This window comes from Primulina tabacum, chromosome 7 (genome assembly GCF_025594145.1).
Source record: "Primulina tabacum isolate GXHZ01 chromosome 7, ASM2559414v2, whole genome shotgun sequence".
Classification (NCBI taxonomy): domain Eukaryota; kingdom Viridiplantae; phylum Streptophyta; class Magnoliopsida; order Lamiales; family Gesneriaceae; genus Primulina; species Primulina tabacum.
In genome coordinates, this window is record NC_134556.1 from 36432678 (window position 1) to 36454066 (window position 21389).

The following is a 21389-nucleotide window of genomic DNA, read 5'->3' on the forward strand; positions in this document are numbered from 1 at the left end:
GTACATATTACTACCTAATGATGCATATATGGACGTAAAAAAAGGATAACGATAATATAAGTATATTAAATACATAATTTATAAAGATAATACGCAAATTTTAAATTTTTAAAAGCAATTAGATATTGTAACTACGAGTAAAATATATGAAAAATATTATTTATCTAAATGTATAAGGTATTTTCGTAAAAATTAATTGATATCACAAAGTCGACCCACTAAAAACCTCAACATTTATATATTTAGTATTAGTATAGATATTGATGTCCCTAAAATTGCCACGTCTGGACGGATCCAAATAAATCTCCGAAATTGACCTAGCCTATTTAAAGGTCGGGCCTTATTATTAACCAAGTGTCCGAAAAGTCTGAACTCATAGTCTCTTCTAAAAAGCCGAGCTCAAGAGCATATTAAAAGAATCAAACCCGTGAAAATTCTGAAAAGACAAGTTCAAGGAACATTCTCAAACGGGTCCAAGCCCTTAGTTTAAATCTAAGGTTCGAAGAACAAAGTAAATTTCTCAGCGACTTGGGAAAAAATCTTTGCGTGACACTTAATTTAAAAAAAATATCCCTGCACGATCTTGGCCGTAAAATCTGAGTCTAATATGATAGAGAGAAGTTGCAGTTGAAAATGATTCAAAAATCGCACGATTTGTCCGGTCAAATATATTTTTGGTCGTGTGTGAAATTGAAAAGAGGTTTGAAAGTGTAATTTAGACGGAAAAATTAGATAAGTGGGAAAGATTTAATTAGATTTGTAAATTTTCTGCCTAAGACAAATGGAAATTTAGATTTGTAAATAAAGATTGGAAAGAATGAGTCTTTCAACTGTTTTTGGTTAACAATTAAATCCAACCAAATTTATCTGCAGTCTCACACGTCTTGGAACTACCCTTTGACGTGCATTAGTTGTGGGTTATCCCAACCAATTTCATTCAACTTCTTTCTTGACGTGACGAATTATTTGCAAGACAACCCAACTACTGCAATTTTTTCCTCCAATCCGTCTATAAATATAAGCAACTTCTACGAAAACATACACTCTGCAGATAGAGCTTGTCTGCATTTTACACTATGAATCCCATGGCGAGTAAGCAAAATGTTGTCCATGTTCTGATCCTGATCATGTTCTTCACGGGTGATTAAAATTCAGATGAATTGTTTTATGTGTATGTATTGTTATGGAACTGATTTTTTTGCTGATTAAATTTGCCTCTTGGGTGGGTTCGTTTGAATTTGCAGGAGGTATAAATATTGCTTCCGCGGCTATATTCACGCTCCAAAACAGCTGCAGTTACACGATTTGGCCAGGCACACTCTCTGGAAACGGCGTCGCCATTCTTGGAGATGGGGGCTTCGCGTTGGCCCCGGGAGCTACCATCCAGCTTCCCGCACCTGCAGGTTGGTCCGGGCGTTTCTGGGCTCGTACGGGATGCAACTTTGATGACTCTGGAAATGGGAAGTGTGCGACCGGAGACTGTGGTGGCACGGTAAAATGCACTGGCGGAGGAGTTCCTCCCGTCACCCTCGCGGAATTCACCATAGGAAGCAGCGGCAACATGGCCGAAGATTTCTACGACGTGAGCCTGGTGGATGGTTACAATGTCGGCCTTGGGGTGCGGCCCTCAGGTGGTTCGGGAGACTGCAAGTACGCCGGGTGCGTTTCGGACGTAAATGAGAACTGCCCGAAGGAGCTGCAGGTGGTCGGAGAAGGCGGAGGCGCTGTGGTGGCATGCAAGAGTGCGTGTGCGGCGTTCAATAGGCCGGAATTTTGCTGCACCGGCCAGTACTCGACGGCGAGTACATGCTCGCCGACGCAATACTCGCAGATATTCAAGAATGCATGTCCAGCGGCATACAGTTATGCGTATGATGATGCTACGAGTACGTTTACTTGCAGGGGTTCAGATTACTTCATCACATTTTGTCCCACTTCATAAATCTGTAGTTCATAAAGAAAGTACCACAATAATCTTTTTGTTGGATGGTGAGAGCAAATGTTGCAAAATTCTCAAATTTAATCTATGATTTTTGAATGAGTTCCGCAAATTCTTTGCATGTATGGATTAAAGATATTGAGATTACAGTACAAATCTTATGCGTTTATATAATTATTATATTCATTTATTTTCATTCCGAATAGGAAAAGAAAATAAAAAAGACAACGTTAAAAGGGCCAAGATGCAATATCACTATCACGATCACGACTACTTTTCTAATGGAGAAACCACCATAACACAGACAAGGAACGATTTACATTTACAAATTTTTCCATTTTTTTCTGTATTAATCCATACATTCCTAAAAATTCTAGGTTCGGACTGCCCTCTTCGAAAGCCAAATCCTCGATAGTCATCCATTTCCTCCCAAATCTTCTTGAAACTATTTTGGGCTGGGAATGGTCAAGATGTCTACACTATAATGCTCCTGCAATTTGTTTACAATTTTTCCTACCAAAAATGACATGCTACATACAATGTACACAAGTCCTACGAGGATTGCTGCTCGACTCGTTTAGAACTTAACATTATTACAACCATGAATTCAACTCGCCCCATCCAGTGCATAGACCTTCACCATCGTCCTCGTTGCTGAAGAGGGTCTGATCTGAGCAATCTAGCGATGCACCGCACGCTAGGTTATAAGATTGGCAAGCCGAATGACATACACGTAGACGATTGTCTCCATCTTTGTCGCATTTTTGAATAGATATCTGGTTTGAATAGTAGCAAAAATGTATCAGAAGACAACTTATTATAGGGCTCTGTGGACCCATGGCCTTGTAAACAACTAAGCAACAACCAATGGCTTTCTACCAAAAGGCGTGGGAGTGAAAAAATACGGGAGAAAAAACTTACCCAACAGGACAATCGCTTAGCAGCTCCATCACAGTCTCGGCCTCTGATATAATTTAGAAATTTTCGAGGACCTCCTGGGAACAATCTATGGTAATTCGGCATCACAACAACTTCTTCGAGCTGCTGCAAGATACTCAACTCATTAGGCGCACAATGTTGCCCCAACACTTCTTTCTCCAACACATCTTTGCATACTGAGAGGCTGGGAAGAAGCATGGAGCTGTTCTGGCACGTATAGCCTGCGTAATCTGAGCACCGGAACTCGCAGACACCATCATCACAGACTCCACCATGTAGACTGCATTGTTCATCGCAAATGGCTGCAAATCACAATAGGGTACTGTGTAAATCAACGCTTAGCAAAAATAACTTAATATGCTTTTAACAAAGTTAGTATAGAAGGAAATCGATCTGTGTAATGTTATATTACCTGTGGTGCAATCAGTCCCAGTGAACCTGTTTTCACAATCGCACACACCGCTATCGAGGCACCTTCCATGTCCACCGCAGTTGTTGGGGCAAGTACCTGTAAAATGAAAGAGAAGACGTACTGTAAGCCGTATATAAGAATAAAAAAAATCAGTACATCAAGAGGTTGATATACTCACGTTGGCTACAATCATAACCCTCGAACCCCAAAAAGCAATGACATCTTGAATCAATGCAGTCACCATTAAAACTACATGAATTAGGACATCGACCAGAGACAGGGAATGGATCAATGTTGCAAAGTTCATGGTATCCTGGGCAGATCAGTTCACCTAAAGTTGGCAGGGGACATTTTAACCGATAGGTTACGAAACAAATGAGTGTTTACACCCTTTTAGATAAAAACAGAGACACAGGAGCACACACATATGTATAAGCACATAATGGATATGTTACCATTACGCGTGTAAAATTATGTAGTTACCACTGAAGCCTGGAAATTGAACAGGTCCCCCAGCCTCAGGACATGTTTTCCAAGCACCATCAACCGCAACCTAGAAAAATATTCATAAAAATATTTAGGTTATGATACCAAGAGGCTTGAGACTCATCAATAAACATGTTTGTTTACGAAATCCTACCTCCAGTGAAGTGTTTATACACCGGTGCTGATAACAACCATTGCCTTGGGTCGAAGATCCCCTGACAAATCCGCTGCGCACTAATGATGAGGCCATGCACCTACATGCAAGGACAACATGAAAACAATTTATTCGAATTTTACAGACGTTGTAATTCTATCAAAGCATTCTAAACAAAATTTCACCTTGAATTACTTCCCCGGACTTCACCTAGCATCCTGTCCGGTGCCCTGGCACTATTAGTGTCCATACACGATCCATCAGAGTATGCTACAAAATAAGTGCAATAATCAGCCAATGACGACTGGCCACCTGCAAAAGAGAGAAATTCCCATTACATGGATTATTAATTGTTAGGATAATTTATCCACATCATGAAAAAACACCGAAATAAAATATAGTCATCGTCAATCAGAAACAACTACCATTCGATAATATAACATGAATCTATTATGTAAATCATCGTAACCAAATAAAGAACATGAATATGCATTCGAGTCTTGCACTCATTACAGTGTATCACAAGTTATTGCTTTCATTATTTTGCATTCCTCAAAGAAGCATTAGATATATTAATGATTTTTTTCAGTCCAGCTGATTCGATTTGTTTAATCAGCTGAGGTTGTGAAAGTTTGCTCCTTGTGCACTCAAGCCACAATGACAGAAAAATTGGAAGTTAAAATAGATGCTTGCTTTCAGCCTTCTCTAAGGTTTTAAGGTTGTGTTTGGATCGAAAGATTTTATTTATTTTGATTTCAAATCCACGCCTCAAATCTTTTGTATTCATTTGATTCAAATTAAGAATAAAAGATTTGAAATCCCTCAACTAAGTACATTTTTTTGCTTCAATTCCCAAATCTCAACCTAATTATTTCAAGGGAATAAAAGATTTGAAATCCTTTAGCTAATTACATTTTTTTGCTTCAATTCCCAAATCCACTCCTCAACTTAATTATTTCAAATCCATGGATTTCAAATCTTCCAAATCCATCAATCTAAACGCAACCAAAGGAATTTAGGTGAAGTCAATGGAGTATATTTGTGAATCCAATTGGCATATGAAATGAAAACAATCCAAGCTAGCATCATTAATAACATTTAAAATGAATTAACTCAAAAAATTACACATGGTTGTTTTAAACAAAGAAAAGTATAAGAGTTAAACTTCATGAAATGCAACTCAAGAACAAACCTTTGTTGGCCTGTGGAAAGTAGCGGGCCCATTGGGGAAGATCCTCACTGTAATTTACTATAGGACAGTAACCTTCGGCTTCTCTGTTATATGTACATCCAGAAAACTGTGTGATGTTGCAGTGATATGCACCCTTCCAATGGCTGCAAGGTGAGGTAATAAACTCAATTCCCTGGTTGCGACCCCAGTCAAGGCGATCTGCAATGCTGTAATTTGCTTGGTACCATCCACTATCCTCAAGCAAAGCAAGGGTCATTTTTGATACTACTGATCTTGTATCTACCGAGCCAGTCATTATTTCATTCATCAAAAGTCTTTTCTCCCAATGGGAACCTGTGGAAAATTGATGGCAAAACAAGAATCAGCAGTAAGATATAATCAAGTTAAGGACATACTCAGGTTATTGATAAAAAACAAGAATGGAGAACAACCTGATGTGCCACGCCCACCACCATCTTCAAGCTCCAATCCAGTGAAATTCACTGAGAAAGCCTAGAAATATGAAAAAATTGCAAGAAATGTTCACCAGTACACTTTCTTCACTCCGTAAAAACAAAGATAAATCAATAACCTACCCCATAGTGATGACGTGAGTGCATGATTACTCGAGGAAGCACCACTCTTGTTACTGTTCGTCCAAGTTTTTCATCCATAGCTTGATCGATAACCTACAAATAAGTTTTAACAAAAATAGTTCAGCCAGATCTCAAGAAGATAGGGTCTGAGTACAAGCAAGGGTTAAGTAGACTGTTTTCATTGATTCCTTGTGCTTCAAATCTTTTGCCTGTCTGTTTGAAGATCTTTTCACTGTTTTACAAAGGTGATAAATGGCATTTTCTGGAATCTTGTCTTCGTTCAGTTTCATATGCAAATAAGTCACAGTAGTAATTTCAGTTTCGAATTTTAGTTGCAAATATGTATTTTGCAAAAAACGAATCTGTTTTCCGGTTTCCACAAATAAAAATTTATCAACCTACAAGGGAAACTTCCACTTCTAGGATATAAATGACCATCTTCTATGTTGAAAACATAGACACGCAAGGGACAACATCCAATGATAATATATCATAATAATACCATAATACCAAGAAATGTTGAAGATTATGGCACTACTTACCCGACCTCGCCTCCTTTTTCTCTCATCCCGGAAATGCGCGAAGGCATGGGGATCAAATCCAAGCACAGTGCACAACCTACGAAAGCAAGAAGTCAAGAGCTTAAATAAAAAAGGCACTTCCCTAACTAGCAAAGTCTGTAGCTTAAATTAACTACCTCATGGATTAGAGTGGCAGATAGTAAAGTTTCGGCTTCAGCAGTCAAGTGGCGAGGCGCAACATTTACATGTCCTGTTATCCAGAAAATACATATCAGTGGTAATCCTCCTCCGTCAGATAATTAATAGGATAAAATGCCATGACAATAATTTATCTCATACAAAATTTAGTAAGGCAAAACAAATACCAGCAATAGCACGACCCCATTGGTCACGTTCACATGCCACTGCCCAAGCAAGAGTATGGCCTGTTGTTGGTCTGGTTGTGACGAAAAGAACCAAATCTGCATTAGCAACTCCCTCTGAAAAAATGATAATTTTTTATTATTGAAGGAAGCATTTCAAGGCAATTTGATATATGACACTCAGTTATTTGAGAGATACTCTGCGCAAAAAGGTTTACCTTCCACAGCTTCCCTTGGAAGCTGCACGCCTCCATCTTGTCCACAAGCAGAATATCCACTCAAACGCAAATTCCCCTTCACGGGCTCAACAGATAAAGCTCTACTGAACCAATCTGCTGTTTGTCCAAGAGCCTGAAAAATTACAGTATGTTACGTGTTTTCGAGAGACAGCCTTGAGTAGTGCAAATTCCATCCTTAATATCCTTCTCTTATTAATCTTCTCGAATATTAATGCACTTTTTAGATACCAAATTGCCTTCACTCAACAACCTCCATTTGTAAATTTCAAGCATTCGATCCTTCGACTTGATAACAGTGGACAACCAGATACATAAAAATAAAATAAAATCGAGTAAGACCATTACCTTGCGAAGGCGAAACTTTTTGTCATCCCCAGCAATGTCATCTAGCGTACAATTATACCAGCAGTCCCCATACACAGGAGGATCGCTGTGAGGGTTACAAGAAGGTGCTCCAGAAACAGAAGTGCCAGTTGGTTCCCCGAGCTGGTAAACAAAATGTAAAAAGTGAAGGTAAAATAACCAAGCCATAATTTTAAATGTGATAAATTCAAAAGTGGTTTTTGCAGAAGCTTGCCTTAACAATATCCCCCAAGTTTCGGCAGTCTCTATCCGATGAATGACCAACAGCATCATAATTTAAATAAATCCTAATGGGATTCTTAGCATCATTCTGTTGCTTCCCTGATTCAGAAAGACCAAGCAATGCCCTTCCGCTATGGTGAAGTGAGTTGGAATTATCAGCATTGTCATAAAGCTGAGCCGAAACCGAATAAACTTTACGACCAGGTCTCTTCCTTTGCTCGATAATCTGATCGTGAATACAAGAATGTGATTTTATTTTCTCCTTGCCCTGTTCAGGTCCTTGCCTATGCAATATAAAATCTTTGTTGGCTGAATAAACACCATCCAGTGACAACAATACCAGTAGAACCTGAAATGCAGGCAGATAATAACTTTTACTGTCTGTTTACATACTACATTTACACTAATGTGCGAATCAGTATGTCTTTTCAAGAAGAAATAAGTAGATTAAATAAAATAAAAAATCCCCAGGAAATCCGGAAATCACTTGGAGCAGGTTAGACTAGATTATTAAGTAAACAAAATAATGCCTACTTTAACCAAATCCATTATTCGCAAAGAGTCAAAGACATGAATAAACAGACCTGTAGAAACGCACAAATTTGAGACTCGGTTTATGCGTGATTACACGTCAGTCAGCAAAGACATAAATCACACTGATAGACAAAAGCAAGGACAAAATAATTTCTCTTCAAAGGGATGCCAAACCCAAATAGGAAATCTTACCAAGAAGGCACAAAAATGTTAAATACAAAATTAGCTTCCTAAAATAACCCGAGTTCACAAATCAAAATTTATCAAAAATTGGAACAAAGTCCCAGATTTTGCAACTGATAATGGAACACGAGTAAATAGTTCCGAATCCTAGCAGACTTTCTACTTTTATTCCCCGACATTATCTCTCCACAACATCCCCCGAATCGACGAAGTTCTCAATTACAGCTACAACACTTCAATAAAAATCTAATCTTTACTTCTCAGTTCTTACAAAATCCACAAGGGTCCAAAGAACCCGTAAACTGAACAAGAATATACGAACAAAAAATAAATATGACCTTGGCACAAATGAAAACAAAACTCAGTTTAAATCTTGGAAGCGAATAATTCTCGAAACATCGGTAACACCGAATCCTCAACTCCATGAAACGGTTGCGTTTAACGGAGAAAACCTCGTTCCCATCAAATAGATGGCACTTCCCCGATCGGCTCCCACCCACTGAGAAAACTCAAACCCCTCTGCATTACACAGCCCATACACTGAAATCCCTTGAACTCCACAAAATAAGGCCAAAGATTTCAGCTTTTCCCAGAACTCGTCCAAGAATGGCAGCTCTTATCTCTGCTGTATCATGCAAGACAGCATATTGTCACCTCCAATGGACCGTAAACACACCTCAGAAATGTTTTCAAGTTGCAACTTTCGAGGGAGTTAAACGGCGTAGAGAGAATAAAGAAATCGAGATGTTGAAAATTACAATAAATAAATCAATCAAAGAAAGTTAAAGACCGGTGGGAGTGGGTGGAGTTTGATAAGATAATTCTGAATCGGCCCTCCCTAAAAGCTCTTTAATCTACGTTTTTTTATGCAACAATTATCTTTTCTGAGGTCCTTCGTAATATGTAATCAGCATATATTTATTCAATTTAAGCTTTTTGGTAACTATTTATCAATATTGATAAAACAACTAAAAAAAGAAATGAAAATGGTAAGATTCTGAATCAATTAATCTTTTAAACAAGAAATTTGATTATTGACATATATTTTAATAATTTGGCCAAAAATATAAAAGGAAAGATAACTGTAGTAATTATTATAAAGTCAAGTTACATCAACAACAATATTAAATTTTTCCAGGAAAAAAAAAAATCAACCTTGATGTAGATAATTAAAGTTATTTTATGGTCATTTTATACAATATAAATAGGATAAGATCTATAAACTTTAAAAAATATATAAAATATAAATAGTTTTTTTTACGATAATATAATATAATTAGTTGTATTTTATCACTCAAAAAATGTCTGCTCAAGTAAAGAAATACATTAAATAAAAGCAAAAACTCGTGTGAGACTGTCTCACGGGTCGTATTTTGTGATACGGATCTTTTATTTGGATCATCCATGAAAAAATATTTCTTTTTATGCTAAGAGTATTACTTTTTATTGTGAATACCAGTAGGATTGACACGTCTCACAGATAAAGATTCGTGAGATCGTCTCACAAGAGACCTATTCAGAAATAAAATGGTGGAAATCTAACTAATTTATTAGATTTGAATTATCATTAACATGTAATTTTTCAAACCAACGTTTAGAAATTAAAACCTACCATTAATTTCATTGATGACGCAAGATTAACTCACCTAAGTAATAGAGTCATTCGTCACTTAAAATAAGAAATTTGAAATTATTAACTAATTTAAAAATTATATATATCTAATTTACATTATAAAACACACAATTTCTTTTATTTGTATCCTAGGTAATTAATAATAAGTTAATCTTGACTCATTCAATTACTCTATCACATCAAGACCAACATCCCCCATTTATCTTGTACATATAAAATATGAATTATAAAATTCATGCATTTATCATAATTTTGAATTCTAGAATTCAAGAATCATAAAGAAATTATAATTTTGCAAAAATTACATTATATCACATAAAAAAGTGATAGTGCACGAATTAATGTATTGGTTAGGCCATTGAACACTAGAGCATGCGAGTGTTATGTATAAAAGTAGAGCAATATAAAGATATTATAGACAATGTTAGTTGGGGTATCTAAAAACAAAAAGCTAAATAAAAGTATAATGGATTGGTTGGGGAAATATTATTGTCATTTTTTTAAAATATGCCACGTAGTTAAAAAAAATATTTCATATGAGAAGATCTCACATATCTATATTCGTGATATGAATCAAATATATTCATTTGACATAAAAATAATATTTTTCATAAGTTGGATCAGATCAGATATCGTAAAATTGATACGTGAGAGGCGCATAAAATGGACAGAGTAAAAAATACTTTGTTGGGAAAGCTTGATTTAGGTATTTATTAGCATGGGATAGGGATTCTCATGCTATGTAATAAATTATTGAAAAAAGAAGCAATTAGAGTTGACCAAGTCGAAATAAAATATTCAACAACGGTGATAACACAACAAACTATGAATACTTAATAGGTAATGCCACCTTTAAAAAAAATGATAAATAAATAATTTATTCCTGCCTCTTTTCCTTTCTTTTATTAAATTATATTGCTGCCTTTTTTATGTTGGCCAACATAAATTATTTTTTATTTTGTTCTTGGATTTCTATAATTTTTTTGAAGGTTCCAACTTCCTTGAAATTAAATTAAAAAATTAAACGTTACTCGCAGTTTCATTGACTTGTGTCATTTTTTAGTGGGCAAATTGTAGTAATTGATTTACGTGGTGAGTCTCACAAGGTTTTTTTTTATATAAATAATTAATTTTTTATTTTTTATTCAAAAATAATCTTTAAAAAAAAATTCACTTTTAGTGCAATTCGTGCTTACGAAGCACGGAGCATGCTCACGTTGAGCCAGTGTCCGTGCTTTCTAAGCGCGGACTCTGTATATTTTTTTATTTTTTTTTGTCTTTCTTTTTTTTCGATTCATTAGTGTGCATTCATTTCCTGAAGCTTTCACATGAAGTATGAAGTTCTGAATTTTCACGTGAAGTTCAATAATTGAAATCTAAATAGTCTTCAACATCCTTCGTGTATATAATTGATCACAACTTCGACGAATGAGTTATCAATTTCATCTTAATTTTTCACTCAAATTTCATTGCCAAAATTTCTAACATCGATGTACTCTTAAATTTTGGTGGTCATGTAGTTATCGATAATGAATCGGTTGAATATAGCATTCTATTTGTTAGACCGATACGAGTATTACGATCTATTAATTTGTTGAAGTTGGTTGAAGTTGTGCATAAAATGTTATGAATCGATCCAACGAATTTTTCTATGAAGTTATCAACAAAATATTCATTCATGGAGAGATCATCTTGGCATGAAATTCAAGTCAATCTTGTTGATGATGACGCGTTACACAACTCACGGTATAAAAATGCTAGAACTGCACTACCCCAACTATAAGACTTCACGCTATCAATATCCCATAGCAGTTGCAAAAATATTAGTCTAGCAGACCCTCCTTGATAGTCAGGGAACATTATACTTCCAATAATCATTAACGTTACACAACGAATATATTTCACAATATCTACTTCTGAAGTATCATCATTAACGAGGTTAGACATGCAATGATCGTGTAGTGAAGTCATAGACAAATGACCACCTTTCAAATGTTTTGATGATGACACAAATCCAAACAAATCCAAACAGATGTGTTGCCACTCCTCAACTTTATGTGACACATCTATTCCAGTGACTGCTTCACCATCAATTGTTAGACCCCAAATTATTGAAACATCTTGTAACGTGACTGTTGCTTCACCACATGTAAAATGAAACGTGCGTGTCTCGCGTCGCCAACGTTCAACAAGAGCAGTAATCAAATGATTATCAAAAACTTGTGAGCCACATTCTAAAACTCCATAGAAACCTATATGATTTAAATATGCAAGTACACGATTGTGTATAGAATTATCATTGTATAGCTTTCAAATCAAATTGTCTGACCTCTTCACTTTGACAATATGATCAACGGTTAACGAACAAATTGTTGATGACATATGTGTCGCTTGTAAATAGAGGACAATGGGATCTTCTGGACCTCGATTATCTGTCATTCTGAAATAAATTGTCGATCTTCTAAACTTCGTTCAACGGTAAGCAACGATCTCAAAAGTTGTTCGGTGACGAAAGAAGAAATTGTAACGAATGAAGAAATTGCTATATACAGAAGGAGAAATGAAAATGAAAGGGTGAGAAAGTAGGGGAGAATGAAAGAGAGGAGAGAGAGATTGGCGGAGGGATAAAATAATGGGTGTGAAGGAGGATAAGGGGACACGTGGACAGTCCGTGTTTGCGAATCACGGACGATGGAGCGTCTGTGTTTCGTAAGCACGGATTGAAGTATTTGTGAAAAAAAAATTAAATTATTTTTGAAATATTTTTTACAATTTAAATTAATTATAAAAAAAACCCGAGTCTCACATGAAAATTATATAAAGCTCATATATATAATGATCATTACTCTGTCGGCAGAGCATATGTTTTAACCTAAGTGAAATCTAAAACAAAACATAAACCACATTTGACGCATTTGCAATGATTTCTCGTCTAGTCGTTTGATTGTTAAAATACAAGGTTTTAAAAAAAATTAATTTGAAATCGAGATTTTTTTTTTTGGGTTTTTAACCGTCGCTCTCTCCTCTAAATTTGAGTATATTGGGTTATTTACATATAAAGCTTTATTATAATTACAAAAAGAAAATATTAAAGTAGACATGATATATTGTTGTGTCGTTCAAGACCAAGTCTTTAAATTTTATTTTAGAAAAAATATATTTCGGGTTATTGGGTAGAAATTTGCTACCCGAACCAAACTTGACTAAATATATAACCCGAAAAATTAGCCGAAAATTACACCAGATCAGCTTCGGGTTCGGGTCGGGTGACTCAATCCGATTCCTACTCTTAATGTGTATGTATGCTTCAAAGTTAGTTGAGTTTTTATGTAATTATTATAATTAATCATATATTATAAATATCATTTCAATCAACCTAATTTAAATTTTTTAATATTTTTTTTTCGTCGCCCGACTCTCTTTTTCTAAATATGTTCCTGATCTCTCATCTCTCCTCGACCAATTTTCTAACACAATCACGTGAATTTGCTTGGCTGCTAATAAAATGAAGCAAAGTATGATATACCAATTTTACACAGCTACACGTGCAATTACATCTGTGCTACCTATTAATAAAATAAATAAATTATTACAGATTTTTATTTTTATTTTTTGAAAGGATTACAGATTTCAATATATATACTTTTGCTGCCTTGAAATCAGAAAGAAACAAACTGCAGGAAAAAAAAAAAGAAAGAGCCGGATCGAGGTAAGCCCAGTTTGCCTCAGATTCCAATGTCCTAAACAAATAATATGTTCCACTAAACTACTAATGTTAACGTAATAATCTGCTAACTTACTTATAAGTCATATACGACAGATTTAGTCCGAAAAAATATTCGTAGGAGGAATAAAACTTATAACTATTAGTCAATCATCTATTCTATTAACTTGGACACGGTTCTTCGACGAAAAATGTGATTTTTTTTTTTTAAATCTAACAACGTGATTCCATGATATAGATTATTTGGTTGGCCAAACCCTATCAGTAAAGGTTATCGAGCAACCACCACATGGTATCAAGCGAGTGTATCAGTGGATGAAATAATGTTAAACATAGGAAGTCTAGTAATTGGACCATAATTATTACATCACTCATTTGATATATTGACATGTTTTTTTTTTTTGAGATAAATATATTGACATGTTTTAGGGAGTTTAATTATATTTTTCTTGATACGAACATTTGAAAAAATTTATAATAAATAATCGTGATCTCTTGAATTTTTTATTGATAAAAATATATATGGAAAAAAAACATATTTTTAATCTCTATTTTTTGACTTTCTATTACGTCAAAGTTTTTTTTAAGTAAAACAAATGCAATATTAATTCAGAATATCTTGATTTATAATATTAAGTAACCAAGCTTGTATATCACCAAAACACCATACAATAAAAGAAGAAACATCAGAAGCTTCACGAGCCATCCGATGAGCAACCCGATTGGCCGATCTCGGCATGTGGTTGATATATAAGAAAACATTTGACTTCAACAAGTTGAGTATGTCGAATGTGAGTACTCCACTCGGACCCAGGTCAACTAGGGAGCTTCTGATAACTTGAACATCAAGTAACGAATCTGAGAAAATAATAACATCGTGGAGACAAAGATTCAAATAAAACTCTATACCGAACCTGATGACACATAACTCCTCATGTAAATCACATATTTTCCCTTTGGGAAACTTCTCACCATTTAGGGGGGCTACTAGGACTTGGGTCTCTCTCTTGGGCGGGTCATCAAGTACATGTATCTTTACCGATTAACCAATTTCTAAACGCTGGAGTAGATCCTAAAGAGATACCGCTTCCGCACGAATTTATCTTGAATCGCAATCTTTTGGCTCAACTTTATCCAAGTTTTGCCGAGGGAGCAACCCCATTTTTCACCTTGAATTGGTCAAAATATGCGGAATTTCTTATTTTTCGTGGAGGATTAGATCCAGTAACTGGGGGTCTATGGCCGACCGATATTGCACACCATCATTTAGCTATTGCAATTCTGTTCCTGATAGCGGGTCACAAGTCACTCGCTACTTAAAATTCACAATTCCCACAAATAATGGATACTTAAATTATAGTATATATGAGAATTGATAACACTTTATTAGTAAAAAAATAATTTTCCAAGTTCAAAAAATTATTCTTCGTTCGAGCCCTTTTAAAATTTTCCGTATGTTTACTTAGTGTATTTGAATTTGTCGACTACTATGCATATACACGTCCGGAAAGATAGTTGCTGTGAGCTTTTAATCATTAAAAAACAATTATTCACTTTATTAAATTTTTTAATATATAATTAAAATTTTTCTTATATATTTTTTAGACACGTAGGACGGCGCTTATTGCGACCAATGAAACAATGGCTTGTTAATGTTGCCAGAACAACTAGAGGAGATTAGGGTCCATTTTACATCAATTTAGGTTGCCCTTTTTCCAAGCAATATTAATTATATTGACACGATCGAGGAGGAAATTTGTTACTACAATTTTTTTTATGAAAATCATAAAAAAATTATAATTATAAAAATTTAAAACAAGTCGTTGTAGTCCACAAGGACTTGTTACATTAAAATAAGAATTTTATTAGTAAGCTTGAAATCAATTAAAATATCAAAGCTAATCTATATCAGATTATTTAATGTGAAATTCTTACACAAATTCCCATTATTCACTGGGAAAAAACATTACGATATGATTAAAATTCGCACAAAAATATAACATAATTAAATTTATATTTTATTTTGAAATTTTATGTATGTGTATGCAATCATACCAATGATGACTTTTTATTTTTTTCTTTTTTGGCCTTATCAAAGGAATATATAGAGCATTCATTATGTTTAATATGATGAGTAATTTAAATCATCTTGGATACCGTACAAATTGAAGTTAAAAATTTAGACGAATTGAAAAAGAATGGGTTTTTTGTGAGACGATTTGACTAATCTTTATCTGTGAGACGGATCAACCCTATCGATATTCATAATAAAAAGTAATACTTTTAGCATAAAAAGTAATACTTTTCATGGAAGACCCAAATAAGAGATCCGTCTCACAAAATACGACCCTGAGGCCGTCTCTCCCAAGTTTTTTCCATTAAAAAAAATTAAAATTTAACCTCTGTCATAATAGGGTTTAGATATATAACTATTTTTAATTTTTTATTTCTACTTAATTTTTGTTTTAATAATATATGTTTGAGGAAGGTTGATTCTCCAAAAAAAAAAAAACTAAAATATTTTTTTGAAAAAATCATTGATTAAGATTTTGGAAAAAAAATGGTAGTCCCAATATTATTGAAATCCCCGATAGCTAAGTGGACGAGTACTATTTAACATATAATCAATGAATAATTTGGATTTCCTATGAGTATTAGAATAGACTCCTATTTTGAAATTCCCAATCAACTTGTTCTGCAAAATGTTTGACAATTTGGATGAAAAGACGTTTATTATTTTATTATATATATATATTTTAAATATCTAAGTATGATTTGATATGCTATCTTAGATTTTTTTTTTAAAAAAAAAGTCAACATTTTTATGTTATTAAAATCAACCAATTGGTGAGACAACCACTTTATCTATATACTCTACAGAAATGCATGATTTGTTTTTATTTTTTTTTTACTTTCTATGTCTCATACTTGAACCCTTTCTCTATGAATGAACCTATTATGGATCAACCTCTTATCAAGATTGAATGAGACTATAGTCCAGCATCGCCCTCGACTCGTAAAAGAACCGGCTCGACACAGCGTACGATCTGGAATAAACGTACATTTTTTGAATGTGTTTCTTTTTTATCTCAGTTAATTAGTAAATAATGATTTGTTGTTTGTTTAATATTATTGATTCATATCATAAAAAAGGAAAATAAAAAGAAAGTATGATATCAAATAAAGTTGCTTCTAAGATATCTTTTTTCAGATAATTTGTAAAATAGTAAAATAAAATGTATTTTGACTATTACACGTGGAAACCATTCTTTTTCTAAATTATTTATATCTATTTATATGTACACACTCTTTTCCGGGAGCTGTTGATGATGGGGGTGGTTAGTTATTGGTGGCCCTAAGGGCTACAAGTATGGGTTAACGTTTTCCAGGGTTTGGCCTTTTCAAGATCCAAATATGCTCAAAAGTTCACTCCAAGGAGGAGTTGCAAACAATTAAATTAAATTAAAATTGTGTAGCCGTCGTCGATGATTCATAACTTATTTGACACTAAGATCTGAAGTTTGAGACGAGATATCGAGTTCGATGCCCAATAATAACGATATCTTTCTCCAGCTCAAAAAAATAAAATCCGTACTGATTTCACAAATTTGATAACTAGAATATGAATATAAGACAAATTCCATGACTTGCTTATCCACCCAAAGCATAGTTGGGGCAAACAATGAGTGCAAGAAAAGAAACTGCAAACTGTGCTTGCGGGTCCTTTTTTTTTTTTTTTTTGGGTTTGGAAGTGTTGGTCCACCTCACATGGAGTAGGTATCACCAGATATATAATACTTTGATCATATATTGTTAATTCATTTTTACACGATTTCGTTCTATATTTTAAGTCAAACTTTTTAGTTATAACTGTCAATTAATTAAATTATATGTCAAAGCGGATAGGATCTCTAAGGGGATCAAAATTTGACTTTGGAGAAAGATCTCGGACACGAGTTTTCTAGACGAGATATAAGCACCTGATTTGAACCTGAGACGATTTGACAAATGTAATTTTCTTGCTTACTTGGTATCCCCAAGCTCTTGTAAATATGTTCCATTTGTGTTTCTAAGTGCATGTTCAAGTTAGTGGAGTAAGTGAGGACTTGATCACTTATCATAAGTTTGATTATCACCGTCAATATTTTATCGAATGTGCATGTAGTACAGTGTTTGCTCAATGTGATTTAATTCACTAGCATGGACAAAAAGTAAACAATGGATACCCTTTGCAATGATCTATTTGTACTTCGTGTAGTTCTTTGCAGAATATATCTTTTTCTCTTCGCCCAAAAGAATTGGACATTTGTGGCATTTACATTTATCCTGGTCGTCAACTTTAAGCCTAATAAATCTCGATTTGAAATCTCCTTCTATTAATATGTTTTTGCCCCAAATTATCGACTTTATTCTCTGATGGACCATGCAATGCTAGTTTCACCATTTTAACAATTGTTTTTAAAAGAATCTACGGACCAAGATTATAGTTGTTGTCGAATCTAGAAGCTAGTTTAGATAAAATTTACGGGAAACGAATTTTATTCTGGCCAGAAAGTGGGCTAAATTAAAGAAAATTACATAATTTTTTTGTACATCCTTTATTTATATATACACATGACCATGACATAGTGGAAAAGGTGTTCTATTAATTTAAAGTCTAATCCTTGAAAATTATATAGCCTGTGACATTTAATCATGTTTCATTTAACATGAATATGAATTTTAATTTAAATGGATGAAAAATAAGCAAAATCACACCCCATCCAGAGTCTCACATATGACATGTCAAACAAATGAAAAAGAAAAAAGGATAGCTCTCATAGATGATCTTTTGGTGCTCGACAAGAAAGATTGGTGATTTAAGCATAAGTGAAATAGGTCTATACAATTTCCAAGAAAGCTCCCCCTTCGTTAGCAATACATTATACCAAAGCTTTAGCCAAGAACGGCTCCTTAGTAGTCGAGAGTCATCCGATAGTCCACCGGCTTTTACATATATCTACATAGCTAAAAACTAGGCCTAAACTAATAAAGGGATAACCCTAGAAGATACATGCATATACATTCGTCCAAGGGAGGAGATGGGGTAGATTCAGGTATCTCGATTAGTTAAGAGTCAGCAAACAGCAAAACCAACGGCATGCAAAAGAGTTGGAGTAGTCACTCGATTGTCATTTGCAAACCATTTTAAGTCTCTTAGCAGCCTGCACAAACCCTGAGATCACTTGCAGCTCATCCAATTGCTGCACAAATGAAAGAGAAGTCACGAGGAAAGGTGGCGGAAACAGCAGCTTATGAACTCCTTTACCACCTGGGGTAACCAGTTTTATGGAGTGGTCACAGATATAAAATAGCTACTGGCAGAGCTTCGATCGCATGGGTGTGGACACTGGAAGTGACAATTTGCTTGAATACAGTGAACGAAAATGAGTCGCAAGTCATTTAACATGACCAATGTAATGTTACCTGCGACATGAAATGCTTCTGGACAACATCAATTAGTTGCTCTTTAGAAGGATTGGGATTAGAATCCACCTAAGGGACACAACAATATATTAGCATCGTAATTTAAAAATTAGATGCCATATTTCCGAATTAATATATAATTCAGATCCATTCCTATGTCCTATGAAACTACTCACAAGGTTAAAGTGACGAAAATATCTCCACAATGCAGCCATCTCAAGTTTACTGAAGTCAACCTTCTGTGCAAAATGGTTTGACAATTTTTTTCAGTAATTGGTTAATGGATATAAAATTATTGTAAAAATATGGAAACCCTTTTACTTCTTTAAAGAAGAAAATGTAGATGTCTCTTACAGTTGAGCCCCTTGTAGTAGAAATGGAATCTTTCGACTGCGAGTCGCAAGAAAGTGACCATCTTATGGATTTGTGAGACAGCCCAAATGACCGGTGCATACGATGCCTTGATCTATGCGATTTTTGAGTATCATCGGATGCTAAGAAAACGGTGTACATGACACAATCAGATTATGTGGCAGGCCAAAGAATAAAGGACTGAACACCAGAGATTGATAAAAAAAAAAAAAGCAAGCAAAAAGTAGGCAAAAGAATGAATGGGGGAGAGAAATAATTGAAAAGAATCCAATGCTAAAACCTAAGCAACTTTTTCAAAACTTGTATGATTGTTGAAATGAAACAAAGCATTAAATAAGATATAAAAAATTTACCCCAAAGCAAAAAAGTCTCATTCAAGTTTCGATTGAATCATAATTTCATGCATAAGATCATATAAAAGAATGCCACCTAATTTCAGTAATTCACCAAAAAAAATTGAATGCTTAACGATTCAATATTAAGTATTCAACCCTAAGAAGAGTTCGCTTTAAATAGCTGAAAAAAATAGCATCTAATTTAGCAGTGGAACATTAAAATCAAGTAAAAAAATTTAAGTAAACACAACACTAACTGGTACCTGAGCCATTCCACGGCACATGTTCAAATTCAAAGTCATCATCTTCCTCGTTCCCGGTTGGAGCTTCAATGACACTTAAGGCATTCCTTTGAAGCTTCACCTCAATCCCATTGGTAAGAACCTGTAGTATTAAAATAATATCAAAATCTTTCATCCGTAACCAAAAAGACCCATTTGAAGTAATGCTTTCTCAAAGATACGATAAATGCAGATTGAGATCTAAGTTACAATGCAAATAACTACAAAATATTTCCCAACAAAAATTAGAATAATAAGAAAAGGGATCTGATTCTAGTTTCAAAAGTAAGTGAGATACAAGGAATAAAACAGACATTTAGCATATGTACGGAATATACAGACCAAACGAAGCACACACCACAATCCCAGAGAATGTCTCCCACTATGAAACTATTATTGTGCATAAACAAATTATAATTTCCAACAATCTTGCAGAGAAAATTATAATATGCTGACATTGAAGACAAAGGAAAAAAAATCAGAGAATTATTCAATAGAAAACTCTGAACAATATCAGATGCCAGTAGCTAGCTATTGCTATTAATTTATCCAACTTTATATTCTTCGTGTTGTTTAAATAAAAATCCACAATTAATCATTGAAATGATTATATCCAAGAAATCGTTGTAAACACATCATTGGAATTATAGATAAACAAAATAACATTAGTAGGATCAAAATCAAAGGATATAACATCATTAGAGATAGATCCGTTAACAAAGAGCCCAATGCAGAAAAATACCAGATGATGATACAAAAAGGTAAATGGAAATTGGTATAAAATTGAAACTAAAACTACAAACTTTCAAGGAATGAAATCCAAACAGCACATCCCTTTGAAATTCATCGACGAGAACGGCAAGTTTTTTGCCATAAATAATCAAGAAACCCCTCGAATCACAAACATAAGCATCCCACATTACTCCACCGAACTAGAATTGGGAATTCAAAAGGTCGATATGAATTACCAAAACCCAAAATAAAACAAAAAATCCAAAACCCACTCCTAGAAAAACAAAAAAAGACTTAAAATTTCCACCATGAATTACCAGCCAATGCCATCCACCGAGCCCAACGGCTTTCTTCACCACTCCGTGAAGACCCACAAGCACGGATTTGGTACGGTTATTCCCAGTCACCACAACCTTCGTGTGGCGCGGTAGCACAGAAAGCTCCTCCTCACTACTATCCCCACTCTGCAGCTGAGACGAATGCGACGAAAATCCACCATTACTCTCCATCACCGCAGCAGTTTGCAGCATTTTCAATACTGTCTAGACACCTTATGCAACGAAAATCACACTAGCAGAAAGATGCGGCATTGCTGAGTCCAAAAATGGAGTCTTTGGGCGAAAGGATGCTGGAGAAAAGGAGAAATTTGGGTTTTTTCCCGAGAGAGAAAACACAGTGCGCAAAGAGAGAGAAGGAATGAGAGTGACGCTGGTAGTTGTGTTTTT

General features: G+C 34.6%; 3 protein-coding genes across 5 annotated transcripts; 1 reads left to right on the forward strand and 2 right to left on the reverse strand.

The window, feature by feature from the left end:
* The first annotated feature begins 901 nt into the window (after window positions 1-901).
* On the forward strand, window positions 902-2059 carry LOC142551570 (pathogenesis-related protein 5-like). The gene is made up of 2 exons (XM_075660867.1): window positions 902-1140; window positions 1245-2059. Exons 1-2 carry the CDS (start codon window positions 1077-1079, stop codon window positions 1940-1942), a joined length of 762 nt encoding a protein of 253 aa, XP_075516982.1. The 5' UTR covers window positions 902-1076; the 3' UTR covers window positions 1943-2059.
* Window positions 2060-2269: 210 nt separating this feature from the next.
* Window positions 2270-8934, reverse strand: LOC142551571 (uncharacterized). Its single transcript, XM_075660868.1, has 17 exons — window positions 8460-8934; window positions 7397-7753; window positions 7165-7305; window positions 6799-6931; window positions 6584-6697; window positions 6387-6468; window positions 6240-6306; window positions 5698-5790; window positions 5554-5614; window positions 5123-5455; window positions 4116-4242; window positions 3931-4030; window positions 3774-3843; window positions 3469-3621; window positions 3291-3386; window positions 2861-3180; window positions 2270-2715 (listed from the first exon to the last, which is right to left on the reverse strand). The coding sequence occupies exons 1-17, from the start codon at window positions 8544-8546 to the stop codon at window positions 2533-2535; spliced, it is 2517 nt and encodes an 838-aa protein (XP_075516983.1). The 5' UTR covers window positions 8547-8934; the 3' UTR covers window positions 2270-2532.
* A 9384-nt stretch (window positions 8935-18318) lies between these two features.
* Window positions 18319-21389, reverse strand: LOC142551572 (uncharacterized). Of its 3 annotated transcripts, none has more exons than XM_075660870.1 (6): window positions 20982-21389; window positions 19915-20035; window positions 19299-19438; window positions 19121-19180; window positions 18945-19013; window positions 18319-18721 (listed from the first exon to the last, which is right to left on the reverse strand). In XM_075660870.1, the coding sequence occupies exons 1-6, from the start codon at window positions 21192-21194 to the stop codon at window positions 18650-18652; spliced, it is 675 nt and encodes a 224-aa protein (XP_075516985.1). In that variant the 5' UTR covers window positions 21195-21389; the 3' UTR covers window positions 18319-18649. The 3 variants fall into 3 exon arrangements, with proteins under 3 accessions (XP_075516985.1, XP_075516984.1, XP_075516986.1); XM_075660869.1 differs by having other exon boundaries at window positions 19121-19183; window positions 20982-21388; XM_075660871.1 differs by lacking the exon at window positions 18319-18721 and adding an exon at window positions 18761-18867 and having other exon boundaries at window positions 19121-19183.

Excerpts from the sequence above, each read along its gene's own strand:
- LOC142551572 (XM_075660869.1), bottom strand. The coding sequence starts at position 21,194 with ATGCTGCAAACTGCTGCGGTGATGGAGAGTAATGGTGGATTTTCGTCG. Across the intron at positions 20,036-20,981 it reads TCGGTGGATGGCATTGGCTG|GTTCTTACCAATGGGATTGA; the intron begins GTAATTCATGGT and ends TTAATACTACAG. Across the intron at positions 19,184-19,298 it reads CTACTACAAGGGGCTCAACT|AAGGTTGACTTCAGTAAACT; the intron begins GTAAGAGACATC and ends CATTTTGCACAG.
- LOC142551570 (XM_075660867.1), top strand. The coding sequence starts at position 1,077 with ATGAATCCCATGGCGAGTAAGCAAAATGTTGTCCATGTTCTGATCCTG. Across the intron at positions 1,141-1,244 it reads CCTGATCATGTTCTTCACGG|GAGGTATAAATATTGCTTCC; the intron begins GTGATTAAAATT and ends TTGAATTTGCAG.
- LOC142551571 (XM_075660868.1), bottom strand. The coding sequence starts at position 8,546 with ATGGAGTTGAGGATTCGGTGTTACCGATGTTTCGAGAATTATTCGCTT. Across the intron at positions 6,698-6,798 it reads TCCAAGGGAAGCTGTGGAAG|AGGGAGTTGCTAATGCAGAT; the intron begins GTAAACCTTTTT and ends TCATTTTTTCAG. Across the intron at positions 4,243-5,122 it reads CTTTCCACAGGCCAACAAAG|GTGGCCAGTCGTCATTGGCT; the intron begins GTTTGTTCTTGA and ends TCTCTTTTGCAG.